This window comes from Syngnathus floridae, chromosome 4, assembly GCF_059516105.1.
Source record: "Syngnathus floridae isolate MCC-2025c chromosome 4, RoL_Sflo_1.0, whole genome shotgun sequence".
Lineage (NCBI taxonomy): Eukaryota > Metazoa > Chordata > Actinopteri > Syngnathiformes > Syngnathidae > Syngnathus > Syngnathus floridae.
The window spans coordinates 5,889,625-5,911,373 of record NC_142416.1 but is presented as its reverse complement, the minus strand read 5'-3'; the positions used below and the strand labels follow the sequence as shown (position 1 = coordinate 5,911,373).

Here is a 21,749-nt window from a genome sequence, read left to right as displayed (position 1 = left end):
CCATGATGGTCCCTCCAGCACCTCATCTTCCTTTGATGCCCATTGTCTGAGACATTCACTGAGCACGTGATCCGTTGGGGCCTTATCCCTGATGTACTTATGGATCTTGGATGTTTCATCTTGGATAGTGGCTCTCACGCTCGCTAGTCCTCGGCCTCCTTCTTTACGGCTAGTGTACCGTCTCAGGGTGCTGGACTTGGGATGGAACCCTCCATGCATGGTTAGGAGCTTCCGTGTCTTGATATCTGTGGTCTGTATATCTTCCTTTGGCCACCGTATGATTCCTGCAGGGTATCTGATTACTGGTAGGGCGTAGCTGTTAATGGCTAGGGATTTGTTCTTGCCATTGAGCTGGCTACAAGAAGAATATATATATATATATATATATATATATATATATATATATATATATATATATATATATATACATACATATATATATATATATATATATATATAAACTGCTCAAAAAATTAAAAGAATAGTTTTTTTATCAGTCTATGGCATGAATTCAATTACACTTTTCTGACAAGGTTTTGGTCAGGTACGCGGCAGAGGGAGTTGTTAATCAGTTTCAGCTGCATTGGTGTTGATGGAATTAACAACAGGTGCACTAGAGGGGCAACAACGAGATGGTCCCCAAAACAGGACTGCTTTTGCAGGTGGAGGCCGTTTCAAGTTCCTCCCTCTTGATCTTCTTTAACTGGTTTTCCACAAGTGTTGGCTTTAGCTAGAGTCATTATCATGACTGGGAGCATGAGGCGATTTCTTAACCCTCCTGAAGTTGAGCAGATTGTCCAACTCCTCCAGGATGGCACATTCATGCGTGCTGTTGCAAGAAGATTTGATGTGTCTCCCAGGACAATCTCCAGAGCATGGAGGAGATTCCAGGAGGCAGGCAGCTACTCTAGGAGAGCTGGACAGGGCCGTAGATGGTCCTCATTCCATCAGCAGGACCGATATCTGCTGCTTTGTGCAAGGAGAAACAGGTTGAGCACTCCCCGAGCCCTACAGAATGACCTCCAGCAGGCTACTGGTGTGAATGTCTCTGTCCAAACAGTCTGAAACAGACTTCACGAGGGTGGCATCAGGGCACGACGTCCTGTAGTGTACCCTGTGCTCACTGCTCAGCACCGTGGACCTCGATTGGCATTTGCCATAGAACACCAGAATTGGCAAGTCCGCCACTGGTGCTTTTCACAGATGAGAGCGGGTTTACCCTGAGCACCTGTGATAGACGTGAAAGGGTCTGAAGAAGCCAAGGAGAGCGCTATACTGCCTGCAACATCAATCAGCATGACCGGTTCGATGGTGGGTCAGTGATGGTCTGGGGAGGCATTTCCATGGAAGGACGAACAGACCTCTACAGGCTAGAGAATGGCAGTCTGACTGCCATTAGGTATCGGGATGAAATCCTTGCACCCATGGTCAGACCCTACGCTGATGCAGTAGGTCCTGGGTTCCTCCTGATCCACGACAATGCCCGGCCTCATGTGGCAGGAGTAAGCAGACAGTATGTGGAGGATGAAGGAATTGACACAATTGAATGGCCCTCACGATCACCTGATCTAAACCCGATAGAACACCTCTGGGGCATAATGTTTTAGTCCATCAGACGGCGCCAGGTTGCTCCTCAGACTTTACAGGAGCTCACTGATGGCCTTAGACAGATCTGGGAGGACATCCCACAAGACACCATTCGTCGTCTCATTAGGAGCATGCCGCGACGCTGTCAAGCATGCATACAAGCATGTGGGGGCCACACAAGATATTGAAAATAATTTTGAGTTGCAGAAATTGAATTTAGGCAAAATGGATGAGCCTGCATTTTTTCACTTAGATTTTTGGGGTGTCTATATACTGAGCCCTCTGTAGGCTGAAAACCTTTATTTCCATCAAAAGATGTGGCATCTTTTTGTTCCTGAGACATTAAACTGTCCATATCAGTATTAAACATAAACATAAATAGTTCACCACCACACGGCCCCAAGCACCGGCGTCGACTTCCAGGCGTGTGGCGGCGTGGACCTATACTATAGGGGGTTAGCTCGGATGGTTATGCTCTTTTCGCCCCTAGGTGTCGGTCAGAACACAGGAGGGAAGACGTGGTTCAGTTTTGATTGCATTACTGAATTACAGGCAAAAATTAACAGGCACTGTGGCTCACAGGCAAACTGGCAAAAGGGTATCGGCACATGTTTGGTGGTAAGGATGTGAGAGCAGGTGTGTGTAGTGTACATGGGTGAGTCTTTGGGTGTGTGAATGTGATTCTTGTGTGTGTGATTATTGTATGAAGCGTGTGAAGGGTGTGTGTGGGGTGTGTGTGTGTGTGTGTGTGTTGTGTCCGCCGTCTGTGTCCATGTGGCCACAAAGTTCTGGGTGCTGTATCCGTGTTCTGATGGAGCAGATATGTTTATATAAAATAATGAGAAGATTTGCACACATATGAACATGAAAACGTATATGAGTTTGTCTAACCTAACAGAATATCCACACATTGCTGTTTCACCCACTTCAATACGTACATTTACATTCATAACGGCACTCTAATTTAATCAAAGTTCATGGGACCTTGCTACTGAAAGTCATTAACGATGTACACAGTGGCTCACTGATAAAGCATTGGCATTCTGCATCTTTTGTATGCTTCTGATGAGAACCCTGAGGGCAATAATTGATCATGATGATGGGCCATGAGGGTTTTGATCAAAAATTCCAATCATGCTCTTTAAATCGACCAATGGTCACCAATTGCTTGGCGCATCCCTAGTGTTATACAGGGTCCAGTAAAATGATCTGACACATTCGTAAGTTTAATAAAATGCAAATAAATTAGAGAAACAAAACTTTATTTTTTTAATTTTCGAAAACAACATATAATGCCATTTTGTTTTGTTTTGTTTCGTTTCCTTTCATTTTTGTTTCGTTTTTGAATAATGTTATTTTGGTCTTACCACTGCCGCATTTTTTGGAGTGCTGGGGGTGTGAGGTCGGCCGGTTGATTTTCGTTTTAATATTGATCCACTGGCTCTGAAGTTAGTAACCCATAACGAGATCGTGTGTCGAGCAGGTACGGGGTCATGTCTACCAAGTCTGAAGCGCAAACGGAATGCTCGTTGTGTTGCAGTTACAGATTAGGTGTTGATAAACGTTTCCACTATGAAAGCGTGATGCTCACCGGTCCAATTCATGTTAGCAACTGAAACGAAAATGAAATGAAACAAAACGAAACAAAACAATATGGCAATATATGTACTTTTCGAAAATTAAAAAAAAAACTTTTTTTTGTTTCTTTAATAATTTATTTGCATTTATTAAACCTACAAATGTATCAGATCCTTTTGCCGGATCCTGTATATGCCTGATTAGCGAGCATTTGTGTATTTGGTACACTAACGACCTAATGTTCTTAAGGTGTGCAAACTTGCCAAACGAGCATAAATGCCTTTGTGAATTCCGAGAGGAGTTTATGAAAATAGATTAATTTCGTATGCATGGTGTGATTTATCAGACCATGAGGAAAATTGCGATAGCTGATTTTGAATCTTTTCTGAATACTGAATCTGAAAGGCTATGGAATTTGCTTTAAAGGCGTAGAAAATGAGCCGAAAACTTCTCACATTCAGCCTCTGTGAGCTGTGTTTATTAACTGACTCCGTAACATCCAAGGCGCATGACAGAAAAAGCCGGCAACTGTAAACGTCACGGGAACTCTTCAAGGGACCGCAACTATAAATTTAATCAGAGCGTCATAACATATAACAGAACACACATATGATGAAGTGAATTATGTCATCCTTGGAGAAAGCACTACACATGCCCCCCCCATGATCAACGGCGTGGGGGGCGAATCAAACGTCCAGTGCGGCTCCACTGCACGAGAGAAGGCAGAACCGCCCCCTCCGTGCCTGTCTGCAGGGCTCCCCTGCGGCATGGCGGAGGAGCAGGAGGAACGGGAAGAGGGGGCCTAGTCGAAGGCCGTCCCCGTTTCGGGGGTTGCGCCAACTCAACAGGCCTGGCCAGATCTAGGTGAGCTGGTTTAAGGCGGTCCACAGACACACCCCCAATGTCTACCACAAAGTGCTTGTCTCCCGTTTCCACGACGCGGAAAGGGCCCTCGTAAGGCGGACGGAGAGGTCCGCAGTGGCCGTCAACTCGAATAAAGACATAGCCAGCAGACTGAAGGCCACTGGGGACGTGAGAGTTTGGCAAACCATGGCAGGAGGTAGGAAGCGGAGGAAACAACCTGGCATTGTCCAATATGCTGGAGCGTTGGAGTGCGGAGGACCAAGGGGTCGCGGTGTTGGAGACGAACTCCCCGGGGACCTGTTGTGGCTGACCAGAGACCAGCTCCGCGGAGGAGGCCTGGAGGTCTTCCTTTGGTACAGTCCTGATGCCCATCATGACCCATGGAACTGTCCTTCAGGCCGGCACGCAGGGAGGCTTTCATTGACCTGTGAAAACGTTCACAGAGGCCATTGCCCTGGGGGTGGTAGGCTGTGGTGCGGTGGAGTTTAACACCCAAGCTCCCTGCGACAGTGTTCCAAAGTTCAGAAGTGAACTGAACGCCATGGTCTGAGGAGATGTCCGATGGGGTGCCAAAACGGGACACGCAGGTGCCAATAAACACCCGTGCCACATCAGCTGATGTTATAGATGACAGAGGAACCGCCTCAGCCCACCGTGTGGTCCTGTCGACCATAGTGAGCATGTGAGTGTAACCCTGCGAGGGTGGAAGTGGGCTAACTGGTCGAAACGGTATTCTGGCACTTGAAATCGTTCCAGTGGCGCTTTGGTGTGACGATGTACTTTGGCACGTTGGCATTCGACACAGGTGTTCGCCCAGTTCCTCATGTCCTTTTTAAGTCCGTGCCAAACTTGGCTGCCACCAGCCATTGTGAGGACTTGGTACCGGGGTGTGAGAGGCCATGGATGGCGTCAAAAACAGGCCGCCTCCACTTCACAGGCACAACAGTTCTGGGACAGCCCATAGAGATGTCACAAAGCAGAGTGGTGCCAGCGTCTTCGAATGCCACCTGCTGCAGCTGCAGTCCAGTAGTGGATGAACAGCAAGCATGCACATCCGAGGCAGTGGCCTGCTCTGCTGCCATGCTGTTGTAGTCCAAGCCGAGCTGGACCGCTCCCGCAACAGCACGGGAGAGGCAGTCTGAAACCTGGTTGTGTTTTCCAGAAAGGTGTGCAATGTCTGTCGTGAACTCCGAGATGTAAGTCAGCTGCCGCTGTTGCCTGCCAGATCATGGTTGAGCGACTTTAGACATTGCGAAAATAAGAGGCTTGTGGCCCACAAAAACGGTGAACCAGCGTCCCTCCAGCAGTGAACGAAAGTGTCGGATGGCGAGGTACACACCAAGTAGCTCCCGGTCGAAGGTGCTATTCTTCCGTTCACTGGGACGTAAATGCCTGCTGAAAAAGGCGTGAGGCTGCCAAGCATTACCCACCCACCGCTCGTGAACCGCACCGACCATATAGTCTGAGGCGTCTGTGGTAAGTGTGATTGGGACAGATGAGGCGGGATGGGCCAACATGGCAGCCTTAGCCAGGGCAGTCTTAGCATCCGCAAAAGCCTTGTCCCTTTCTGGGTTCCAGTCCACAGCGTCTTTAGGCTTGCCACCTTTCAGAGCTTCGTACAAGGGTTGCATGGTTTGGGCAGCCCTGGGGAGAAAACGGTGGTAGAAGTTAACCATGCCAAGGAACTCTTGTAAGGCTTTGACAGTGACTGGGCGCGGAAAAGTAGTGATGGCCTCCACTTTTGACGGGAGAGGAACGATCCCGTCCTTCGTGACTCTGTGCCCCAGAAAGTTCATGGTGGAAAGGCCGAACTTGCACTTTGCAGGATTGATGATGAGCCTGTGCCCTGTAAGGCGCTCAAACAGAGTGTGAAGGTGCTCTGAAGGCGATGAACTGCCCACCAGGATGTCGTCTAGGTATACAAACACGAAAGGGAGATCCCGTAACACGTAGTCTATGAGCCGCTGGAAAGTTTGAGCAGCATTTTTGAGCCCAAATGGTGTGCGCAAAAACTCAAACCAAATGGTGTGATCACAGCTGTTTTTGGGATGTCGAGAGGGTGTACGGGCACCTGATGGTGTCCCCTGGTCAGGTCCACCTTCGAGAAAATGACCTTGCCAGCCAGGTGCATGGAAAAATCCTGGATGTGGGGCACAGGGTAGCGTTCAGGCGTTGTCACGTCGTTGAGCCATCGGTAGTCCCCGCAAGGACGCCAGCCCCCTCCTGGTTTGGGGACGAGGTGCAGGGGGGAGGCCCAAGGACTGTTTGAGCGTCTAACAATCCCCAGGCGCTCCATGGACTCGAACTCCATCTTGACTACGGCAAGCTTGTTCGGCTTGAGGTGACGAGCACGGGCGTACAAGTGGGCCAGTGGTGTCAATGTGGTGCTCGACACCGCGCTTGGCTGTGGAAGAGGAGAAGGTGGGCCGGGACAGTGCTGGGAACTCGGCGAGCAGGTGTTGGAAACCGTCTGTGACGGAGAGCAGGCTGGAGAGGTGTACTGCACCAGAGTTGCTGAGCGCGCAGGCATAAGAACAGAAAGTGACGTCGTCGATCAAGCGCTGATTTTTAACGTCCACTAACAGTCCATATGAACACAAAAAATCCGAACCCAAGTGCGGAACAGCGACCTTGGCCATCACAAAGTCCCAGCCAAAGCGTTGTCCCCCAAAACATAGTTTGACACGCCTTGTGCCGTACGTATGGATAGGGCTTCCATTGGCAGCTTCCATGGGGGGTGGGGAGGTAGGGGGTGGGGGTGGGGGGGGGGCGTGGGTGTCCGCCACCACGTCCACCTGTGAAGCAGGCAGTAGACTCCGCTGCGCCCCTGTGTCGCAGAGGAAACGTCGGCCGGAGATGGGGTCATGGATGAAGAGCAGCCTGCCGGCATGGCCGACGCTTACAGCCACTAGTGAGCGCCGGCCTTGGTGTTTCCCACACCACCGAAGCTGCATGGAGAGCGGCATCGTTTGGCCTTGGAGACAAACTTGGCATGGTAGAAGCACACACCCGAAGACTGTTGACGACGCAGTTCTGCTTCTGCGACGAGCGTGTGACCATCCAGTACCTCAGATCCAAGACCAGTAGGGAGGAGGGCAGCTGTGCAGGGCTGCTGACTAGCCAGGAAACACTTGTCAGCCTCAGCTGCCAGTACTCTTCAATCCGTGCTGGCAGTGTTGGCCAAAGCAGGAAAAGGAAATCCAGCTTGTTGTCACCCAGCAGATCGAGTATCCGGTCCATTAGTTCTGAGGGCTTGCTGCCACCAAGCCCCTGAAGAGAGAAAAGCCTACTGGCCCTCTCAGTGTCAGTTCAAACGTCTTTAGTAAGTATTCCTTCAGAGACTCATACTTTCTTGTCAGAGGAGGACGTTTAAGAAGGCTCATCACCCTTGAAGCTGTAGAACTTAAGAGGGCAGATACCACATAGTAGTATTTTGTTTCATCGGCGGCAGTTTGACGTAAGGCAAACTGTGCCTCAGTTTGAGCGAACCAGGCTGAAGCAGAAGATTCCCAGAACCTGGGGAGCTTAAGAGACACAGCGTTGGCGGTCATGTCGATCTGGATACGTCCAGTAAACAAACGTCGGGGTCACCAGTGTGGAAGTTGCTTTAAAGGCGTAGAAAACGAGCCGGAAACTTCTCACATTCATACTCTGTGAGCTGTGTTTATTAACTGACTCTGTAACATCCAATGCGCATAACAGAAAATGCCGGCAACGGTAAACGTCACCGGAACTCTTAAAGGGACCGCAACTATAAATTTAATCAGAGCGTCATAACATATAATAGAACACACATATGATAAAATGAATTATGTCGTACTTGGAGAAAGCACTACAAGGCACACATACTGCAGGCAAAAATAGAGGCAGAAGGGAGAACTTTCTACTTGTGAAAACATTTTTGAAATGTCAAAAGAAAAAATTATCGCAACACTATCTATTGAGGAATACAGTCTTAGAGGTTCTAAAAAATCTAAAAGCTAACATGGAACCAGTGATAAGAGGGATACCATGTTTCATGTCTGCATTTCCTTGCATATGGGTCATTTGATTTTAACGCAATGTGACCACTGGTGCTGGCATCTCCTTCAGCAGTTTCCAGGTGTGTTGTCCTAACTGTTAAACACACAGGATGGGAAGATACGTTACATCCTACTCATGCTCAGGTCAAGTTAAATCAAATAGAGTCGGCTTTCAAAAAATGATTGTAGACATGCAGAAGCTATTCGCCATATTTGGGAAAACAATGTATTTGTACGACAATGAATAAAACCATGACAACAAGTCTGAATCTTCCCCATTCTTCTCCAGCTAGTCTTGCTGACCTGGTGTTCTTTTTGATCGCCTGACTAAAGCGAAAGGACAATCTTGCCAAAAACCTTGTGCATCAGCACCACCTGCACAAAAATAGACAGCATCTACTCCCTCTCGCACAAGATGGTTCCCCCTGCCACTGCTCTCAGCTGCCTTTTTCATATCGGCCATCTTAGTTTGAGGTCATCCACCACCTCTTGAATGTTTTTGTGCCACTCCAACACTTATGAAACCAACATCAACATCATCTCCATAAATCTCTCGAAGAAATTTGAGACAATTTGACTTGGTATGTTTGGTTGTGTAACAAAGTTTACCAGCATCGATTTCACAAATTAATAAAAAGTGCAGAGTAACTCGAGAGAACAATCAGTCTAATCATGTTCAATATTACAGCCAAATAGTGTCAAGATTTTGCACAAACTTGTCACATAAGCCAAATGGATAGAGAAGACTCAACGCCTGAGTGTTATACAAGAAACACAAACATGAGGAAGAGTCAGTCTTGATTCTATTGAATGACAATAAGCTTGTGAAATTGTGCCTCCGTATCCATGCATGACCTTCTAAGAAGATTTTCTGGCAGGGTCTTAGTGAACACATACACTATAAGTAGAGCGGAACCTATGTTCTGTTCCACCACCACAAGTGATTTGTATGCCTATAGTTCTGGAATACACCACTTTCCAGCCTTTGCTGCGGCACTCAGACACCAACTCAGCATATTTGGCCCTTTTATGTTCGTTGGCCTCCTCCAATCGATCTTCCGAGGTGACTGTTAACTCTATCTACTATTGTATATATATTGGAGCTGAAACGATTCGAGTAATTCGAGTAATTCGAATAATTCGATTAGAAAGATTACATTTACTCTGCCTCGAGGATTCATTCATTCCAACTAAGCTGAAAAACCGCATGCCCGGAACTATGTACACGTGGAGTATGTTTCCGCGTATGTTTCAGTATAACCTTTAATTTACGCAGGTATTTTATGTTTGCACTTTTAATGGTCATGTAAACAGCCTTTATACAATGTTACAATGTTGGTTGTGCAGTAAAGGATACATACAAGAGTACATCTTGAGTACCGTAATTTCCAGACTATAAGTCGCGGTTTTTTTCATACTTTGGGTGGGGGGGCGACTTATACTCATGAGCGACTTATATATGGTTTTTTTTTTCACAAATTTTTACTTGATCATTAAGACATCACTTAAAAGTATAGTTGACCACTTCCCATGTTATTTTTAGTATAGTTGATAACTTAGCATGCTTTTATATCTTTATCTTGAACATATTCAAAACATAAAAAATAGAGAAAACATCAAATAAAGCAATTAACACTTTAAAGCACCATATCCAAGTCCACTGTCTGTTTGCTCCTCTTATATTTATTATTATTATTTATTATTATTTGTTTATTTATCATTTATTCAACACTCTTATTTATTCATTGTTTATGCCTTCTTGGGTTTTTTTGTGTTGCTTGTATGGATATGTGTACTATCTCACCGAGGGATAGTGGGAACGTAATTTCAATTTCTTTGTGTGTCTTGGTATATGAAAAAAAAATCGACAATAAAGCAGAGTTTGTCTTTGATAAAACAACCAAATAAACAAAACAAAAAACTACATCTGAAAAAATATATATTTTCAGACGAAACTGGATGAGGGCGCTTTAAATTTCACCGTTGGCCGTGACTCATCAACTGGGTGGGCTTAAGAAAAATGGCACCAAAAAGAAAGTCATATTTTGCAAGTTACAAACTTCAAGTTGTAAAATATGCAGCTGAAAACAGTAATCGAGCAGCAGAAAGAAAGTTTGGAGAACCGTGATGTACCAATGGATTACTATTTCAAGTGACGTCATGGGCACCGCGCGGCGCGACCCACGTAAGGACGACCGGCGTCATTAGCGGTGATCATTTCTAAGTGACACGGAGGACAAAGAGTTTAAAGGAATTAAGGATTTGGAGTGACATAGAAGGTTTGAAAAACTATTATGGCTTTTACGCACGCCCGGTCCTACTCTACTGAGTCGGGGGCCGGCGCTCGGTCGAGTGGCTGTCCGCGAACGGTGCATGGGGCTCGGACATGGCCATTACGCACGCCCGGTCCTCTGCCATGGAGCTATCGTCTCTGGAAGTCCACGCCGCCACACGCTTGGAAGTTTGTTTTGTGGAATAAAGAGCCGTTTACCAAACCCACGTCTATCCTTGTACTTTGTTAACGCTACAATATAGTTATATAGTAGATCTGTGGAATAAAGACGAGGCTGACGTTAGGGCGCACGCGCGGCGATGTTGACAAAGGACGAGGAATTTGATCGATGGATTTAATGGATATTATTGCTTATATTATAGTTATTTGAAATATAGTTTATCTATCGTTATATGAGCCTGTGGAATATTTTGAAGTGCAGCCGCCCTCAGCCGCGCGCAGCCATTGTTGACAAAGAACGATCGATGGATTTAATGAATTGGAGGGACACCGATGGTTTTATAAACATGTTATTTGTGTAATGGTTGTCCTAAATCACTCTATATGTTACGTCAGGCCCGTTCTCAGCTCCTCATTTGTGTTTGTCACGTTAGCATACCTATCGTTTAGCCTGTTGCTATCGTATCGAATGATCGATGGATTTAATGAATTGGAGTGACACCAATGGTTTTATAAACATGTTATTCATGTAATAGTTGTCCTTAATCACTCTATATGTTACATCAGGCCCGTTCTCAGCTCTTTGTTTGTGTTTGTCACGTTAGCATACCTATCGTTTAGCCTGTTGTTGCTATCGTTTAGCCTGTTGTTGCTCGTTCATGACTGTTTTTGGTGCGGGATTTTGTCGAATAAATTGCCCCCCAAAATGCGACTTATACTTATATACTTATATATGTTTTTTTTCACTTTTTGGGGCATTTTATGGCTGGTGCGACTTATACTCCGGAGCGACTTATAGTCCGGAAAATACGGTAATGTTTTTATTTTCTATAAAAAAAAAAGAAAAAAGCATGATTTATCCAATTACTCAATTAATCGATGTAAATAGTCGCTAAATTACTCGAATACAAAAATTATCGATAGCTGCACCCCTAATACATATAGTGCAATCAATTGTGAAAATACACAACCAAATACATCCCAGCTAATTTATGAAAATGCCTCTGTGAGCAAGCTGTTCAAACTACCATACATGGTTTACCATACTAATAACAGTGAGAACTCATTTAGACAATTACACTGGGTGAGGATTGCTCAGAAGATACAAAAGTCAAGTCAAAGGAAGCGGAGTTGGTATTGTACATTGTTGGCTCTGTAAATCAACAAAAAAATAACACTAAACGAAAATCCAATCTTCTTCAGGTATCAGATCCTCTGACATATGAGCTGCAGGCACGTATACAAAACCCAGGGAAGTGCAGTCAATGTACGCAAGTGAGGCACTTCTGACCCCACTGCAGCCCGGAGATGATGGAGATGAGGTTTCCTTGGGTTTGTGGTCACTGAATTCTTGATTAATCGATGGAATCATCAACAGGATAATCAATTATAAAAAGATTAGTTTGTTAAAGCCCTAGATTTACCACATATATATAGCACATGCTGAAGTTCCAACAGTCTGTTTAAAATATTTGATAAATGTCTGCGACACATTACATCACTCTCTCCACCAGAAAAGCAACTCAAAGTACATCAAACCCACCTGTTGTGGACGTGCAGACTTAGCCACCATCTCGAACTGAGAAGGAGCCTCATGAAATGTGCCTATCTTTGCAAAGAGACCAAACCTTTTCATTTGTCATCATCATACCAAAGAACAGACCCAAGAACCAAGGTGAGTTAGTCAGCAATATGTGGACCAAAAAAATTGTGTCTTCTACAGCAGCAATCTCAAAGTCAAAGTCAAAGTCAGCTTTATTGTCAATTTCTCCACATGCCAAAGACACACAAAGAAACCGAAATTTTGTTCCCCCCTATCCCACGGTGACAAGACATGGCCCACAACAGACAAACAAGTAAACAAGTATAACAACAGCGTGCTGAATAAATAATGAATAAATAACACAATAAATAAATGAATAAATTAGAGGAGCAAAAAAAGGAGCAAGTGCGCGTACAGCAGACATTCCAGAAAATAGCGCAACAGTGCCGCACGCTACGCAGAAGGGGGTAGCGAGTTCAGGGCCCTAACACCCTGGAGAAAGAAGCTGTTGGCGAGTCTGGTGGTGCGGGAGCGCAGGCTCCTGTACCTCTTCCCAGAGGGCAGAAGGTCAAACAAAGAGTGAGCCGGGTGACTCACATCTCTGGCAATCGAGGTTGCCTTGCGGGCGAGATGGGAGGCGTAAATGTCCTTCAGGGAGGGGAGCGAAGCACCAATAATCTTACCAGCCGTATTCACTATGCGCTGCAGGGCCTTCAAGTTCTGTTCAGTGCAGTTACCACCCCAGACAGCGATGCAACTGGTGAGGACGCTCTCAACGGTGCCACGGTAGAATGTAGACAGACTGCCTGAGGAGCACATGCACGCCTGAGCTTCCGCAGGAAGTACAGGCGGCGCTGAGCTTTCTTTGCCAGTGACGAGGTGTTTGCGGACCAGGAGAGGTCCTCACTGATGTGCACCCCCAGGAACTTGGTGCAGCTCACCCTCTCCACCACAGCACCATCGATGATCAGCGGCAGGTGTTTTGTGTGACCCTTCCGGAAGTCAACAACGATTTCCTTGGTCTTGTTGACGTTCAGCAGGAGGTTGTTGTCCCTGCACCACGTGGTCAGAAGGTCAACTTCCGACCTGTACCAAGTCTCGTCGCCCTTCGTGATGAGACCCACCAGAGTCGTGTCGTCAGCAAACTTCACTATGCGGTTGTCGCTGTAGGTCGCAGTGCAATCATGCGTCAGCAGGGTGAAGAGCAATGGACTGAGCACGCAGCCCTGGGGGGCCCCCGTGCTCAGCGTGATGCTGGCGGAGATTTTGTCGCCAACACGCACCACCTGTGTTTGTGAGTGTTCTCTCTTTTTCCTCTTTATTTCCTTCTTTTCTCCTTTTTCTTTCTGTCTTTTTGTCCATTCGGCGATGCTGGTGCCTTCTACCGCACCTCGGTATCGCTGTGGATGTGATTTTCTTTTTTTTTTTTTCCCTGGGACCGGGATGGCTGCGCACATCGGTCGAGACCGGCGTACCTCTACGACGGCTTCCTGCTTATCCGGCTGATGCTGACCGGGTCCCTTGCCTTGCAGCCGCGACCCCTGTGCTCCCTCGTGCTCGTCAGAACCAGCGACCTTCGCCGTGCTAGCCCCGTGGTGACCATCTGCACGTGCCCCGACTGGGTGCCCAGGACGCTGCTCACACGTTTGCCTGCTTTGTGATGTTTTCACCGATTCACGACCACGGTCCATTGGGTGCCGTTGAACTGGACTACCCTTACACCTGTCTGTGGACCCCGTGGAGGCTGTTTTGTGTGTTTTGGGGTGTTTTCTGATATTGAGGGGTGCTGGTTGGGCGCTGTTACTTTTTTCTTTTGTCTTTTTGCTTTGCTTTGCTTTGCTTTGATGGCTTTTATCTTTCGCACTTTCTGGCTTTCTTTGTGGCGCCGTTGTATGGCAGCCTTATGAGGGCCTATTGAGTTGCGCTCATGCCATCTGTGTGTCTTTTGTATACCCGCTCTGTGGTATGGATACTGCTGGGGCCTGAATTTCCCTGAAGGAGTAATCCCAAGGGATTAATAAAGTTGAGTCTAAGTCTAAGTCTACGTCTGAGGCCTCTGACAGAGGAAGTCCAGTAGCCAGTTGCAGAGGGAGGTACTGAGGCCCAGCTCGTCGACTTTGCAGACGGACGAGTCGCTGCGGCACAATGGTGTTGAAGGCAGAGCTGAAGTCCACAAACAGCAACCTCACATATGAGTCCTTTCTCTCCAGGTGGGTGAGGGCCGAGTGGAGGGCAGAGCAGATGGCATCCTCAGAGGACCGCTTGGCACGGTACGCGTACTGGAAAGGGTCAATGGTGGGGGGGAGAACGGATTCGATGTGCTCCATGACAAGCCGCTCAAAGCACTTCGTGATGATGGGCGTCAGTGCCACGGGCGGTAGTCATTGAAGCAGGACGGTGCAGGTTTCTTCGGCACAGGAACGATGGTGGCAGCCTTGAAACACGAGGGGACGATGGCCTGCTGCAGGGAAACGTTAAAGATGTCCGTGAAGACACCCGACAGCTCCCCAGCGCAGTCCTTCAGCGCTCGACCCGGGATGTTGTCAGGGCCCGCCGCCTTACGGGTGTCAATAGCGGCAAGCGCCCTCCTCACACCGTCGGCAGAGAGGCGCAGGGGCTGCTCGTGTGGGGGGGGGGGAGTGTTCTTCAGCGGGCAAGTGCTGTTCTGGGCGTCGAAGCGAGCAAAGAAGCGGTTCAGATCGTTCAGCAGACGGACGTCGCCCTCACAGCTCCTCGGCGCGGGCTTGTAGTCCGTGATGGTCTGAATGCCCCGCCAAAGGCTACGTGCGTCCTTGCTGTCCTTGAAGTGGGTGGAGACCTTGCACGAGAATGCCTTCTTCGCTTCTTTGATGCCTCGGGACAGGTCGGCCCTCGGTGTCCTCAAGCCAGCCTCATCCCCCGCTCTGAAAGCCTTGTCCCTGGCCCTCAGCAGTCTGAGGACAGCCCCTGTCAGCCACGGCTTCCAGTTCGCGCGAGTGACGACGGAACTCCAACCGTTTTAGCATTATGAACCAGATTATTGTCAGATAATATTTTCATGTACTGGCTTTTAAGGTGTAGCGGATCAATACAACAAAATGAAGTGATACGACCGGCATAAAAATGGTATTGTGGTGCTGAAGTATAGGAAACGTAGGAGGTGTGTTGCAAAAGACTCTACTAAACATACTCGTAAAACGGGGAATAGAAAGAACAACAACGCAAGTGTGTTACCACATAAACACCACATTCCCAACACATCCTTCAGCTCTTAGTTCCATGGGTGAATTCTGTATGCGAACATCACAGTATAATATAGTAATAAACGTGAATCCACTGTATACTTATATGCAACTTTGTTAGCAGCATCCTCAGAATGTCACACACACAGCATAAGACATGAGTAATGTGATGTTATATTCATGTCACCGAGGTGTAGGAGAGAATCTGGTCCATCTTTTTAAATAAAAGATCGTCCAGTCTCAGATAAATACAAGTGAAATAATACAAGTTATTTATTCTTTCTTGTGTGGCTCGGTACCAACTGATCCACGGACCGGTCTGCGGCCCGTGGACCACTGTTCAACAATTATTATAAATTCACGATACATTTATGAAGTCAGCGTTTCACAAACTTTAACGAGCCAAGGCACTCATTTTACGTTAGAAAAATCAGCACATCACCAAACCAAAATGTCACACAAAGTAAGAATACTGAAATACAGTAGCATAATAATGATCTCGTGTCAGTTTACTCAACTTATTAACTCAGTATGAAATCGTGTTAGATTGAACACTCACAGAAAGCCATGACTTATTCTGTTGTATAAATGGCATCAGGTGCATACACCTGTTTATTGTACAGTGGTGCCTTGAGGTACTAGTGCTTTGATTTAAACAAGTTTTTCAAGATACCAGCAATCGCTTGACCATTTCTTTGTCGTCAGATATAGAAAATTCTGATCTCCACTGCCAGATGGCAACCATCAATTGCATCAATTGCTTGCCATGCAATGGAAGGGCACTATTAGTTGGTCGCAGATTAAAGCACTAATTATGTTAGTTAAGCAACCAACAAAAGATACCACAGAAGAACTAGGAAGGACATTACATTAGGTACAGACGTGTTTTTGTGTTTACAGGTTATGTGGAGAGCTAATCTCAATACTGTACTGTTGAGTGCATTTTATTCCTATGAAAAAACATTTAAAATATATATAAATATTCTGTTTATATGCTAGAGTAGAACAAACTAATTGCAATTCCATTCATTTCAACATTGAAAGACAAGAAATATGAGCGTTTTGTTGTAGAAGCAGGCCTGTAGTACTTTAATATGGACTCGAAACTGTCTTTTGTCTTCTCTGACTTGACTGAGACTCCTTGTCATTTGACTTGGACTTGTCTCTGACTCAGGCATAGGACTCACCAAAATATTTTTATTGAATCGACTGAGTCCAACTATTTTCATTCCTGAAGATTAACATCCTTCTTCAAATCCTCCCCAGGCTGTCACTCTGATGAAATCATACCACTCATAGAGACTCAGAAACATAACATCCTGCTCTCACCACTTAAATGTTGTTAGTTACCTGAATGTTGCCAGTCACTTAAATGTTGTACAGAGGCAGAGATCAACCAGAGTCAAATTCCCTGTTTGGCATGCACAAACTTGATCAATAAAGCTGATTCTGAAAAGAACCTTGAAATAAAGATTTTCAGAGGCCTATTCTAACATGATCAAAGTAGCTATCTGATTGGTTAACCTGACAGCGATCATCAGATGATCTTTCAGTCATGTCAGCCAAGAGCAGAATTACGAACAATCATGATCTGACATTAGCCACAACATCTTAAAAAAGAAATAACCATGAAACAACCTGCAACCTGTAAGACAATTCTGGCGATGTTTTGTAACCACCTCACAGTTTGCTGTTCCCGAGTGACCAATCTCCTCCTTATCTAATAATTATTAAATAATTATTTTGGAAATTGTTTTTGTTGTTTATGTCAAACACTTTTGACAAATCAATAAAAAGAGATGCAAATTGTTATTTTCTGTCAACAACAACAGTAATGTCATTTGCCATTTTAATTAGCACAATTTTTTTGTGACCAAAATGATTTTACTTGCTCACTAAAAAAAGTTTGTATTGGTCAATAATTTGTCAAGATTGCAGGGGTGACCCTGTCTTTTATTAATGGGAGGGCAAAAGTTGATTTCCATAGAGACAGGATCTCAATTTTTTTCTACAGTGAGGTTAAAAAGAATTGTAAAAGACATTGCTACTATGTTTGCTGCCAATTTCATGCATCTATCAAGTTGCAACCAGGAGGTTCTTTTTACAACTAATCTTTTGAGGGCTTTAAGGACTTCCTGAATAAAAGGATCTCCAGCGTAAGTAGGAATTGTGAAGGTTTTCACCAAGACAATTCAAGACAGAGTCAAATATCCCGATTTTTATAAAAATACAAATTAAGACCGTTTGGAATTTAAATGCCTTTACAGAATACGTAAAATATGGTAAATATCTTTGGAAAACACGACTGAACCGCATTCGGGGGTCTCATTATTTGCAGTAATGCCATGTTTTGTTCAATGACTGTTATTCTGAAAAGTTTTAATATTGACTTAAATCTCATTTAGAAAGAATGTTTTGACTAATCACTCATCTGTTCTTTAAATAATGGTTACATATCTCACTAATTTTGTCAAGGAACTGGGTAAATTTGAGGACACATGTATTTTGAAACAATGTGGTCTACTGTTACGCGAGGAAAATAAAGTATTATGCACTTCGTAGCTCGTCACGAGCAGTGGCGTGGAACAACCGTAATTTATTAAAATGACAATCTATTTGAGTGACCTCTTACCAGACAAACAGCGACAGTCTCCAGAAGAGTAGGAAAACTCCAATAGAGTGGTTCTTCCTCTTCATCGCTTCAGCGACGTTCGGACGGAGCCGTCCTGTCTCCTCGCGATTTTGGAGCTTTCAGCACAGCAAACACAGCTCTTCCTTCCGCTGTAATTTAAAGACCAAAACGATGACTCCCAAATTCACATGGTTGTGTTATTTCACATCACTTAATGACATAACACAAAGGTTGCGCTAGGAATCCGCTATCAAAAACAGGTGACTGGAAAAATACAAACAAAACAAGGACCAATGAGGTGCGCGCGCGCCAGCTGTTCAAGCTCAGCTCTGGGCTCAATGCGCTCGAGCAAGTGCAGAGTCGTAAGCAGTCAGCACGGGGCAGAGATAACCGCCACCTCATTGGATGATTGACAGCACGCCGACCCAATCATTTTGTCGCGTTTCCCTAAACAGAATAGCATCTGAAATTAGAAGACCAGCGAAGTGGAACTAATATAACACACGCCAATGAACCAGTATGCGTCCCCGTAGCTTTCCATCCTGCTGCCCTGACATCTTCCTCCTGTTCTTTCCATTTGTTTCTTCCTCCATCTGGCTTAAACACACTTACTCATTCTGCTCTGTTGGGCAGAATTACATTGAGACGCATATGGTTGATATTCCCTGTCGTAAAGTAACCTAAGTTTATGCAAGTTTGCCATATGTGGCCAAAGTGGGGGTGCGTAGAGAGGAGAAGTTGATCGAAATGACATTTGAACCCACAATTCTGTTCAGCCTACTGCGTTTAAGGTTAAGAAACTACCTACTTTTGGCAATTATCATATATTACATTATGTACGCTCTCAAAATAAGTCAGCAAAGCTATATATACTTATGTAATCTATGAAGAAAGGCGGGAAACACAACATATGTGTAATTGAAGAACATACGTATTTTTGGAGACGATCTGTAAGTGGCAAAGAAGCCTCTTGTTTTTTGCGTCTCTCTTTAATGGCTAGGAACAACTCTTTCCAAAGGTGTGGACTCCCCCACCCCCCGCGCATGATCCCCGCGAGACTTTGCGAGACTTTGCGAGACCTTCACTGCATCAAATTATCGTACTGCTCTAACGCAGGGGTGGGCAAACTTTTTGACTGGCGGGCCGAATTGGGTTCTAAATTTTGACCGGGGGGCCAAACCAGGAGCAGATGGATGTGGTATTTGTGTGAAGTAATAGAAATGACATGTAAAGGTCATTGCATATAAGGTTTTTACTTTTAGTAGGTAGTAAAGCATGGATATTCCAAAAAAGCTTTTTGAAAACAATACATTCATTAACAGCATGAAAAAAAATATTTCACCAAAAAACCACCATCAGTGATTCTCATCAAATACGACACTGTTATTATGAATAATAGTTTCCATCACTTCAGCGCCTGCAGATCAGATTTATGAAATAGGTTTATCTAATGAGGCGAAATCACATCAAACGGCAAACATTCTGACCAAGTACATCATCTTGAAGAATCAGTGAAAGAATACATCTAAATAAAGTAATAAAGAAATCAATAGTATTGTTGGTCTCCCTTTTTTACTAGTGCACCATGGTCTGGAGTAAAATTTGTGGTAATTTTTAGGATACAGCCGTGTCACGACTCATCCCCGGTTGTTTTATTATGTGTAGGTTGTCATTATTTCTGTCCGTGTCTGTGTACTCGCCCCTCCCTTCCCGTGTCTACTCACAATCTATGTACTAATCACAGTCACCTGTCTCTCGTTACCTGTTGCGTATTTAAATCCTGTCTGCGTGTCACACCCTTGTCGGATTGTTTCTCGTCTCTCGTCTGTAGTCTCGTCTGTATTGGTTTTTCTCGTCTTGTCGGTTACCCCTGTCACTCTGCCTCAGTTAGCCTAAGTTATGTTAGTTTGCTGGTTCTGTTGGCTTGTTCCCCTTATCCTCTCTTCCAACTACCTTTTCCCTTCAGTAAACCCTGGTCCAAGCTGCATTTGGTCGCCCCGCTCCATTCCAATCCGTGACAAAACGAGGTCTCGGTCCGTTAACCTAGATCTGTGACGGGATTTGTTGACGTTCATGTGGCTGAATGTCTGCTCACACACGTAGGTCGAGCCAAATTGTCCACCCTTTTTTTTTTTTTTTTTTTTTTTTTTTTTTAAAACTCGGCACTCAGTGTCCACCTTTCTTTTCCTTGGGCCACTCATTTTGATGGAAGGATTCCAGGGGAAGGTTTGTGGGTGGCATGAGCATAAAACTGTATCTGAAAGCTCAGCGCGCGAATTACGAGAATGCTGACGTCACAGCCCACACTCGAAATTCGGCACTGATGGAAATCGAGTGCGGAGTGCGCCAGGTCCGTACTACTTAGTACGTACACGCACTTGTGAGTGTTCACAGAGCTTTCTGACCCAGCTTCCGGGAGTAAATGCGCGGGCGGGCGCTTCCCCATCTATTGGGGAAACATAGTAATTGCAGGGAAAATGACCCAAGAAAATGTATAATGATTCAATTTATTAAGGTTTGGCGGGCCGGATTAAATGGCCCCGTGGGCCGGACATGGCCCGCGAACCGTAGTTTGCCCATAAATGCTCTAACGTATGCGCAAGCGCAAATTTGGCATGATTATATGGCATCTCCCCCTCTTTTGTGTTATTTTCATAGGCTGTTTCACCCAGAACCATCGTGTCACCCTCTTCTTACAAATGTGCTAGATAAAAGAAATTGAGTTGACTCTTAACATCAACATGAATTCCGACCGTGGTTCACCTCCAGAGTCCTTAGTGTACTAGTTCTGATTTTCCTCCCCATCAGCAGCTCCGCTGGGCTATAGCTTGTTTTGGAACGCAACACATGAGTGCCATGACAGGATCCTTGCGTTTTAGGATCCTTTTATCTGCCTGTACTGCTCTTTCTACATGTCCGTTGCCTTGTGGGTGATGAGGTAGCAAACCTCTGGAACTCGGCACTTGTAAACTGAGGACCACTGTCACTTACCACTTCATTTGGAATGCCAAATCTAGCAAAAACTGAAGCAAAGCTTTTGGATCATTTGTGTACTTGTTGTAGATGGCAGGTGCAATATCTCGATGAATCTCGAGGTGTAATCTGAAATCACAAGGTAGACGTTTGAATTCGCAAAGGTCCATAGCTACTCTCTTCCAAGGTCGCGCCGGAAGTGGTGTGGATAGGAGTGGCTCCTTTTATTGTGTTCTTTTCATCTTGTAGAAAAACTTGCCATGATGACACAAGCCTGCTAATTTCTGATTAAAGTCCAGGCCACCATACTGATGAACCCGCTCTCTGTCTACATTTGGTAAGACACTTATCTCAGAACAGGGACATTGTGTACAGAGAGCACTGTTTTTAATTGAGCATATGCTTTAGTATCAACTGGCCATCCTCTCTCTGAGTCTCGTAACACATAGGAGTTCAAGGTCAGCAGCTGTTGCTACCCTAATTTCATCTAACTAGCTTGTGGATGCTGGGATCCCTTCCGCCACACTGGCCACATAGCAGGCCACATTGCTGTGCGTTTCCTTCCGTTGAATCTCATGAGCCTCATGAGAAGACGCTGGCAACGTTAGGTTACATTGTCCCGGCTACGATTATTGATGAGAGGCACAAGTGGCTTGTGATCAGTTAGCAGCTTAAACTGTTCCAGTCCATTAAGGTCATATCTGTCAAATAGTATCTGCCAAACTTCTTGCATGCCCATATACCGGCCAACACTTCCTTCTCTATCTGTGCGTAGTGAGATTCTGCATCACTAAGCCTTCAAGAACAATATGCTACTGGCTTCCAGTGACTCCCAGGGAGTTGGGGTAGGACACCACTCAGTCCATAACTACTTGCA

At 45.5% G+C, this 21,749-nt stretch overlaps 1 protein-coding gene across 2 annotated transcripts in view; it reads right to left on the bottom strand.

The window, feature by feature from the left end:
- The window catches only part of glra3 (glycine receptor, alpha 3), a 105,982-nt gene extending 87,054 nt beyond the window's left edge, over positions 1–18,928 (bottom strand). The window contains exons 1-2 of one of the 2 annotated variants that reach the window (XM_088373349.1): positions 18,831–18,928; positions 17,900–18,048 (exon numbers count right to left, since the gene is read on the bottom strand). In XM_088373349.1, coding sequence (XP_088229475.1) covers positions 17,900–17,964 — 65 coding nt within the window. In that variant the 5' untranslated portion in view covers positions 17,965–18,048; positions 18,831–18,928. Of the gene's footprint in view, positions 1–17,899; positions 18,284–18,830 lie in introns of those variants that run through there. The other variant, XM_088373350.1, reaches the window with a different exon arrangement.
- Between the last annotated feature and the right edge of the window lie 2,821 nt (positions 18,929–21,749).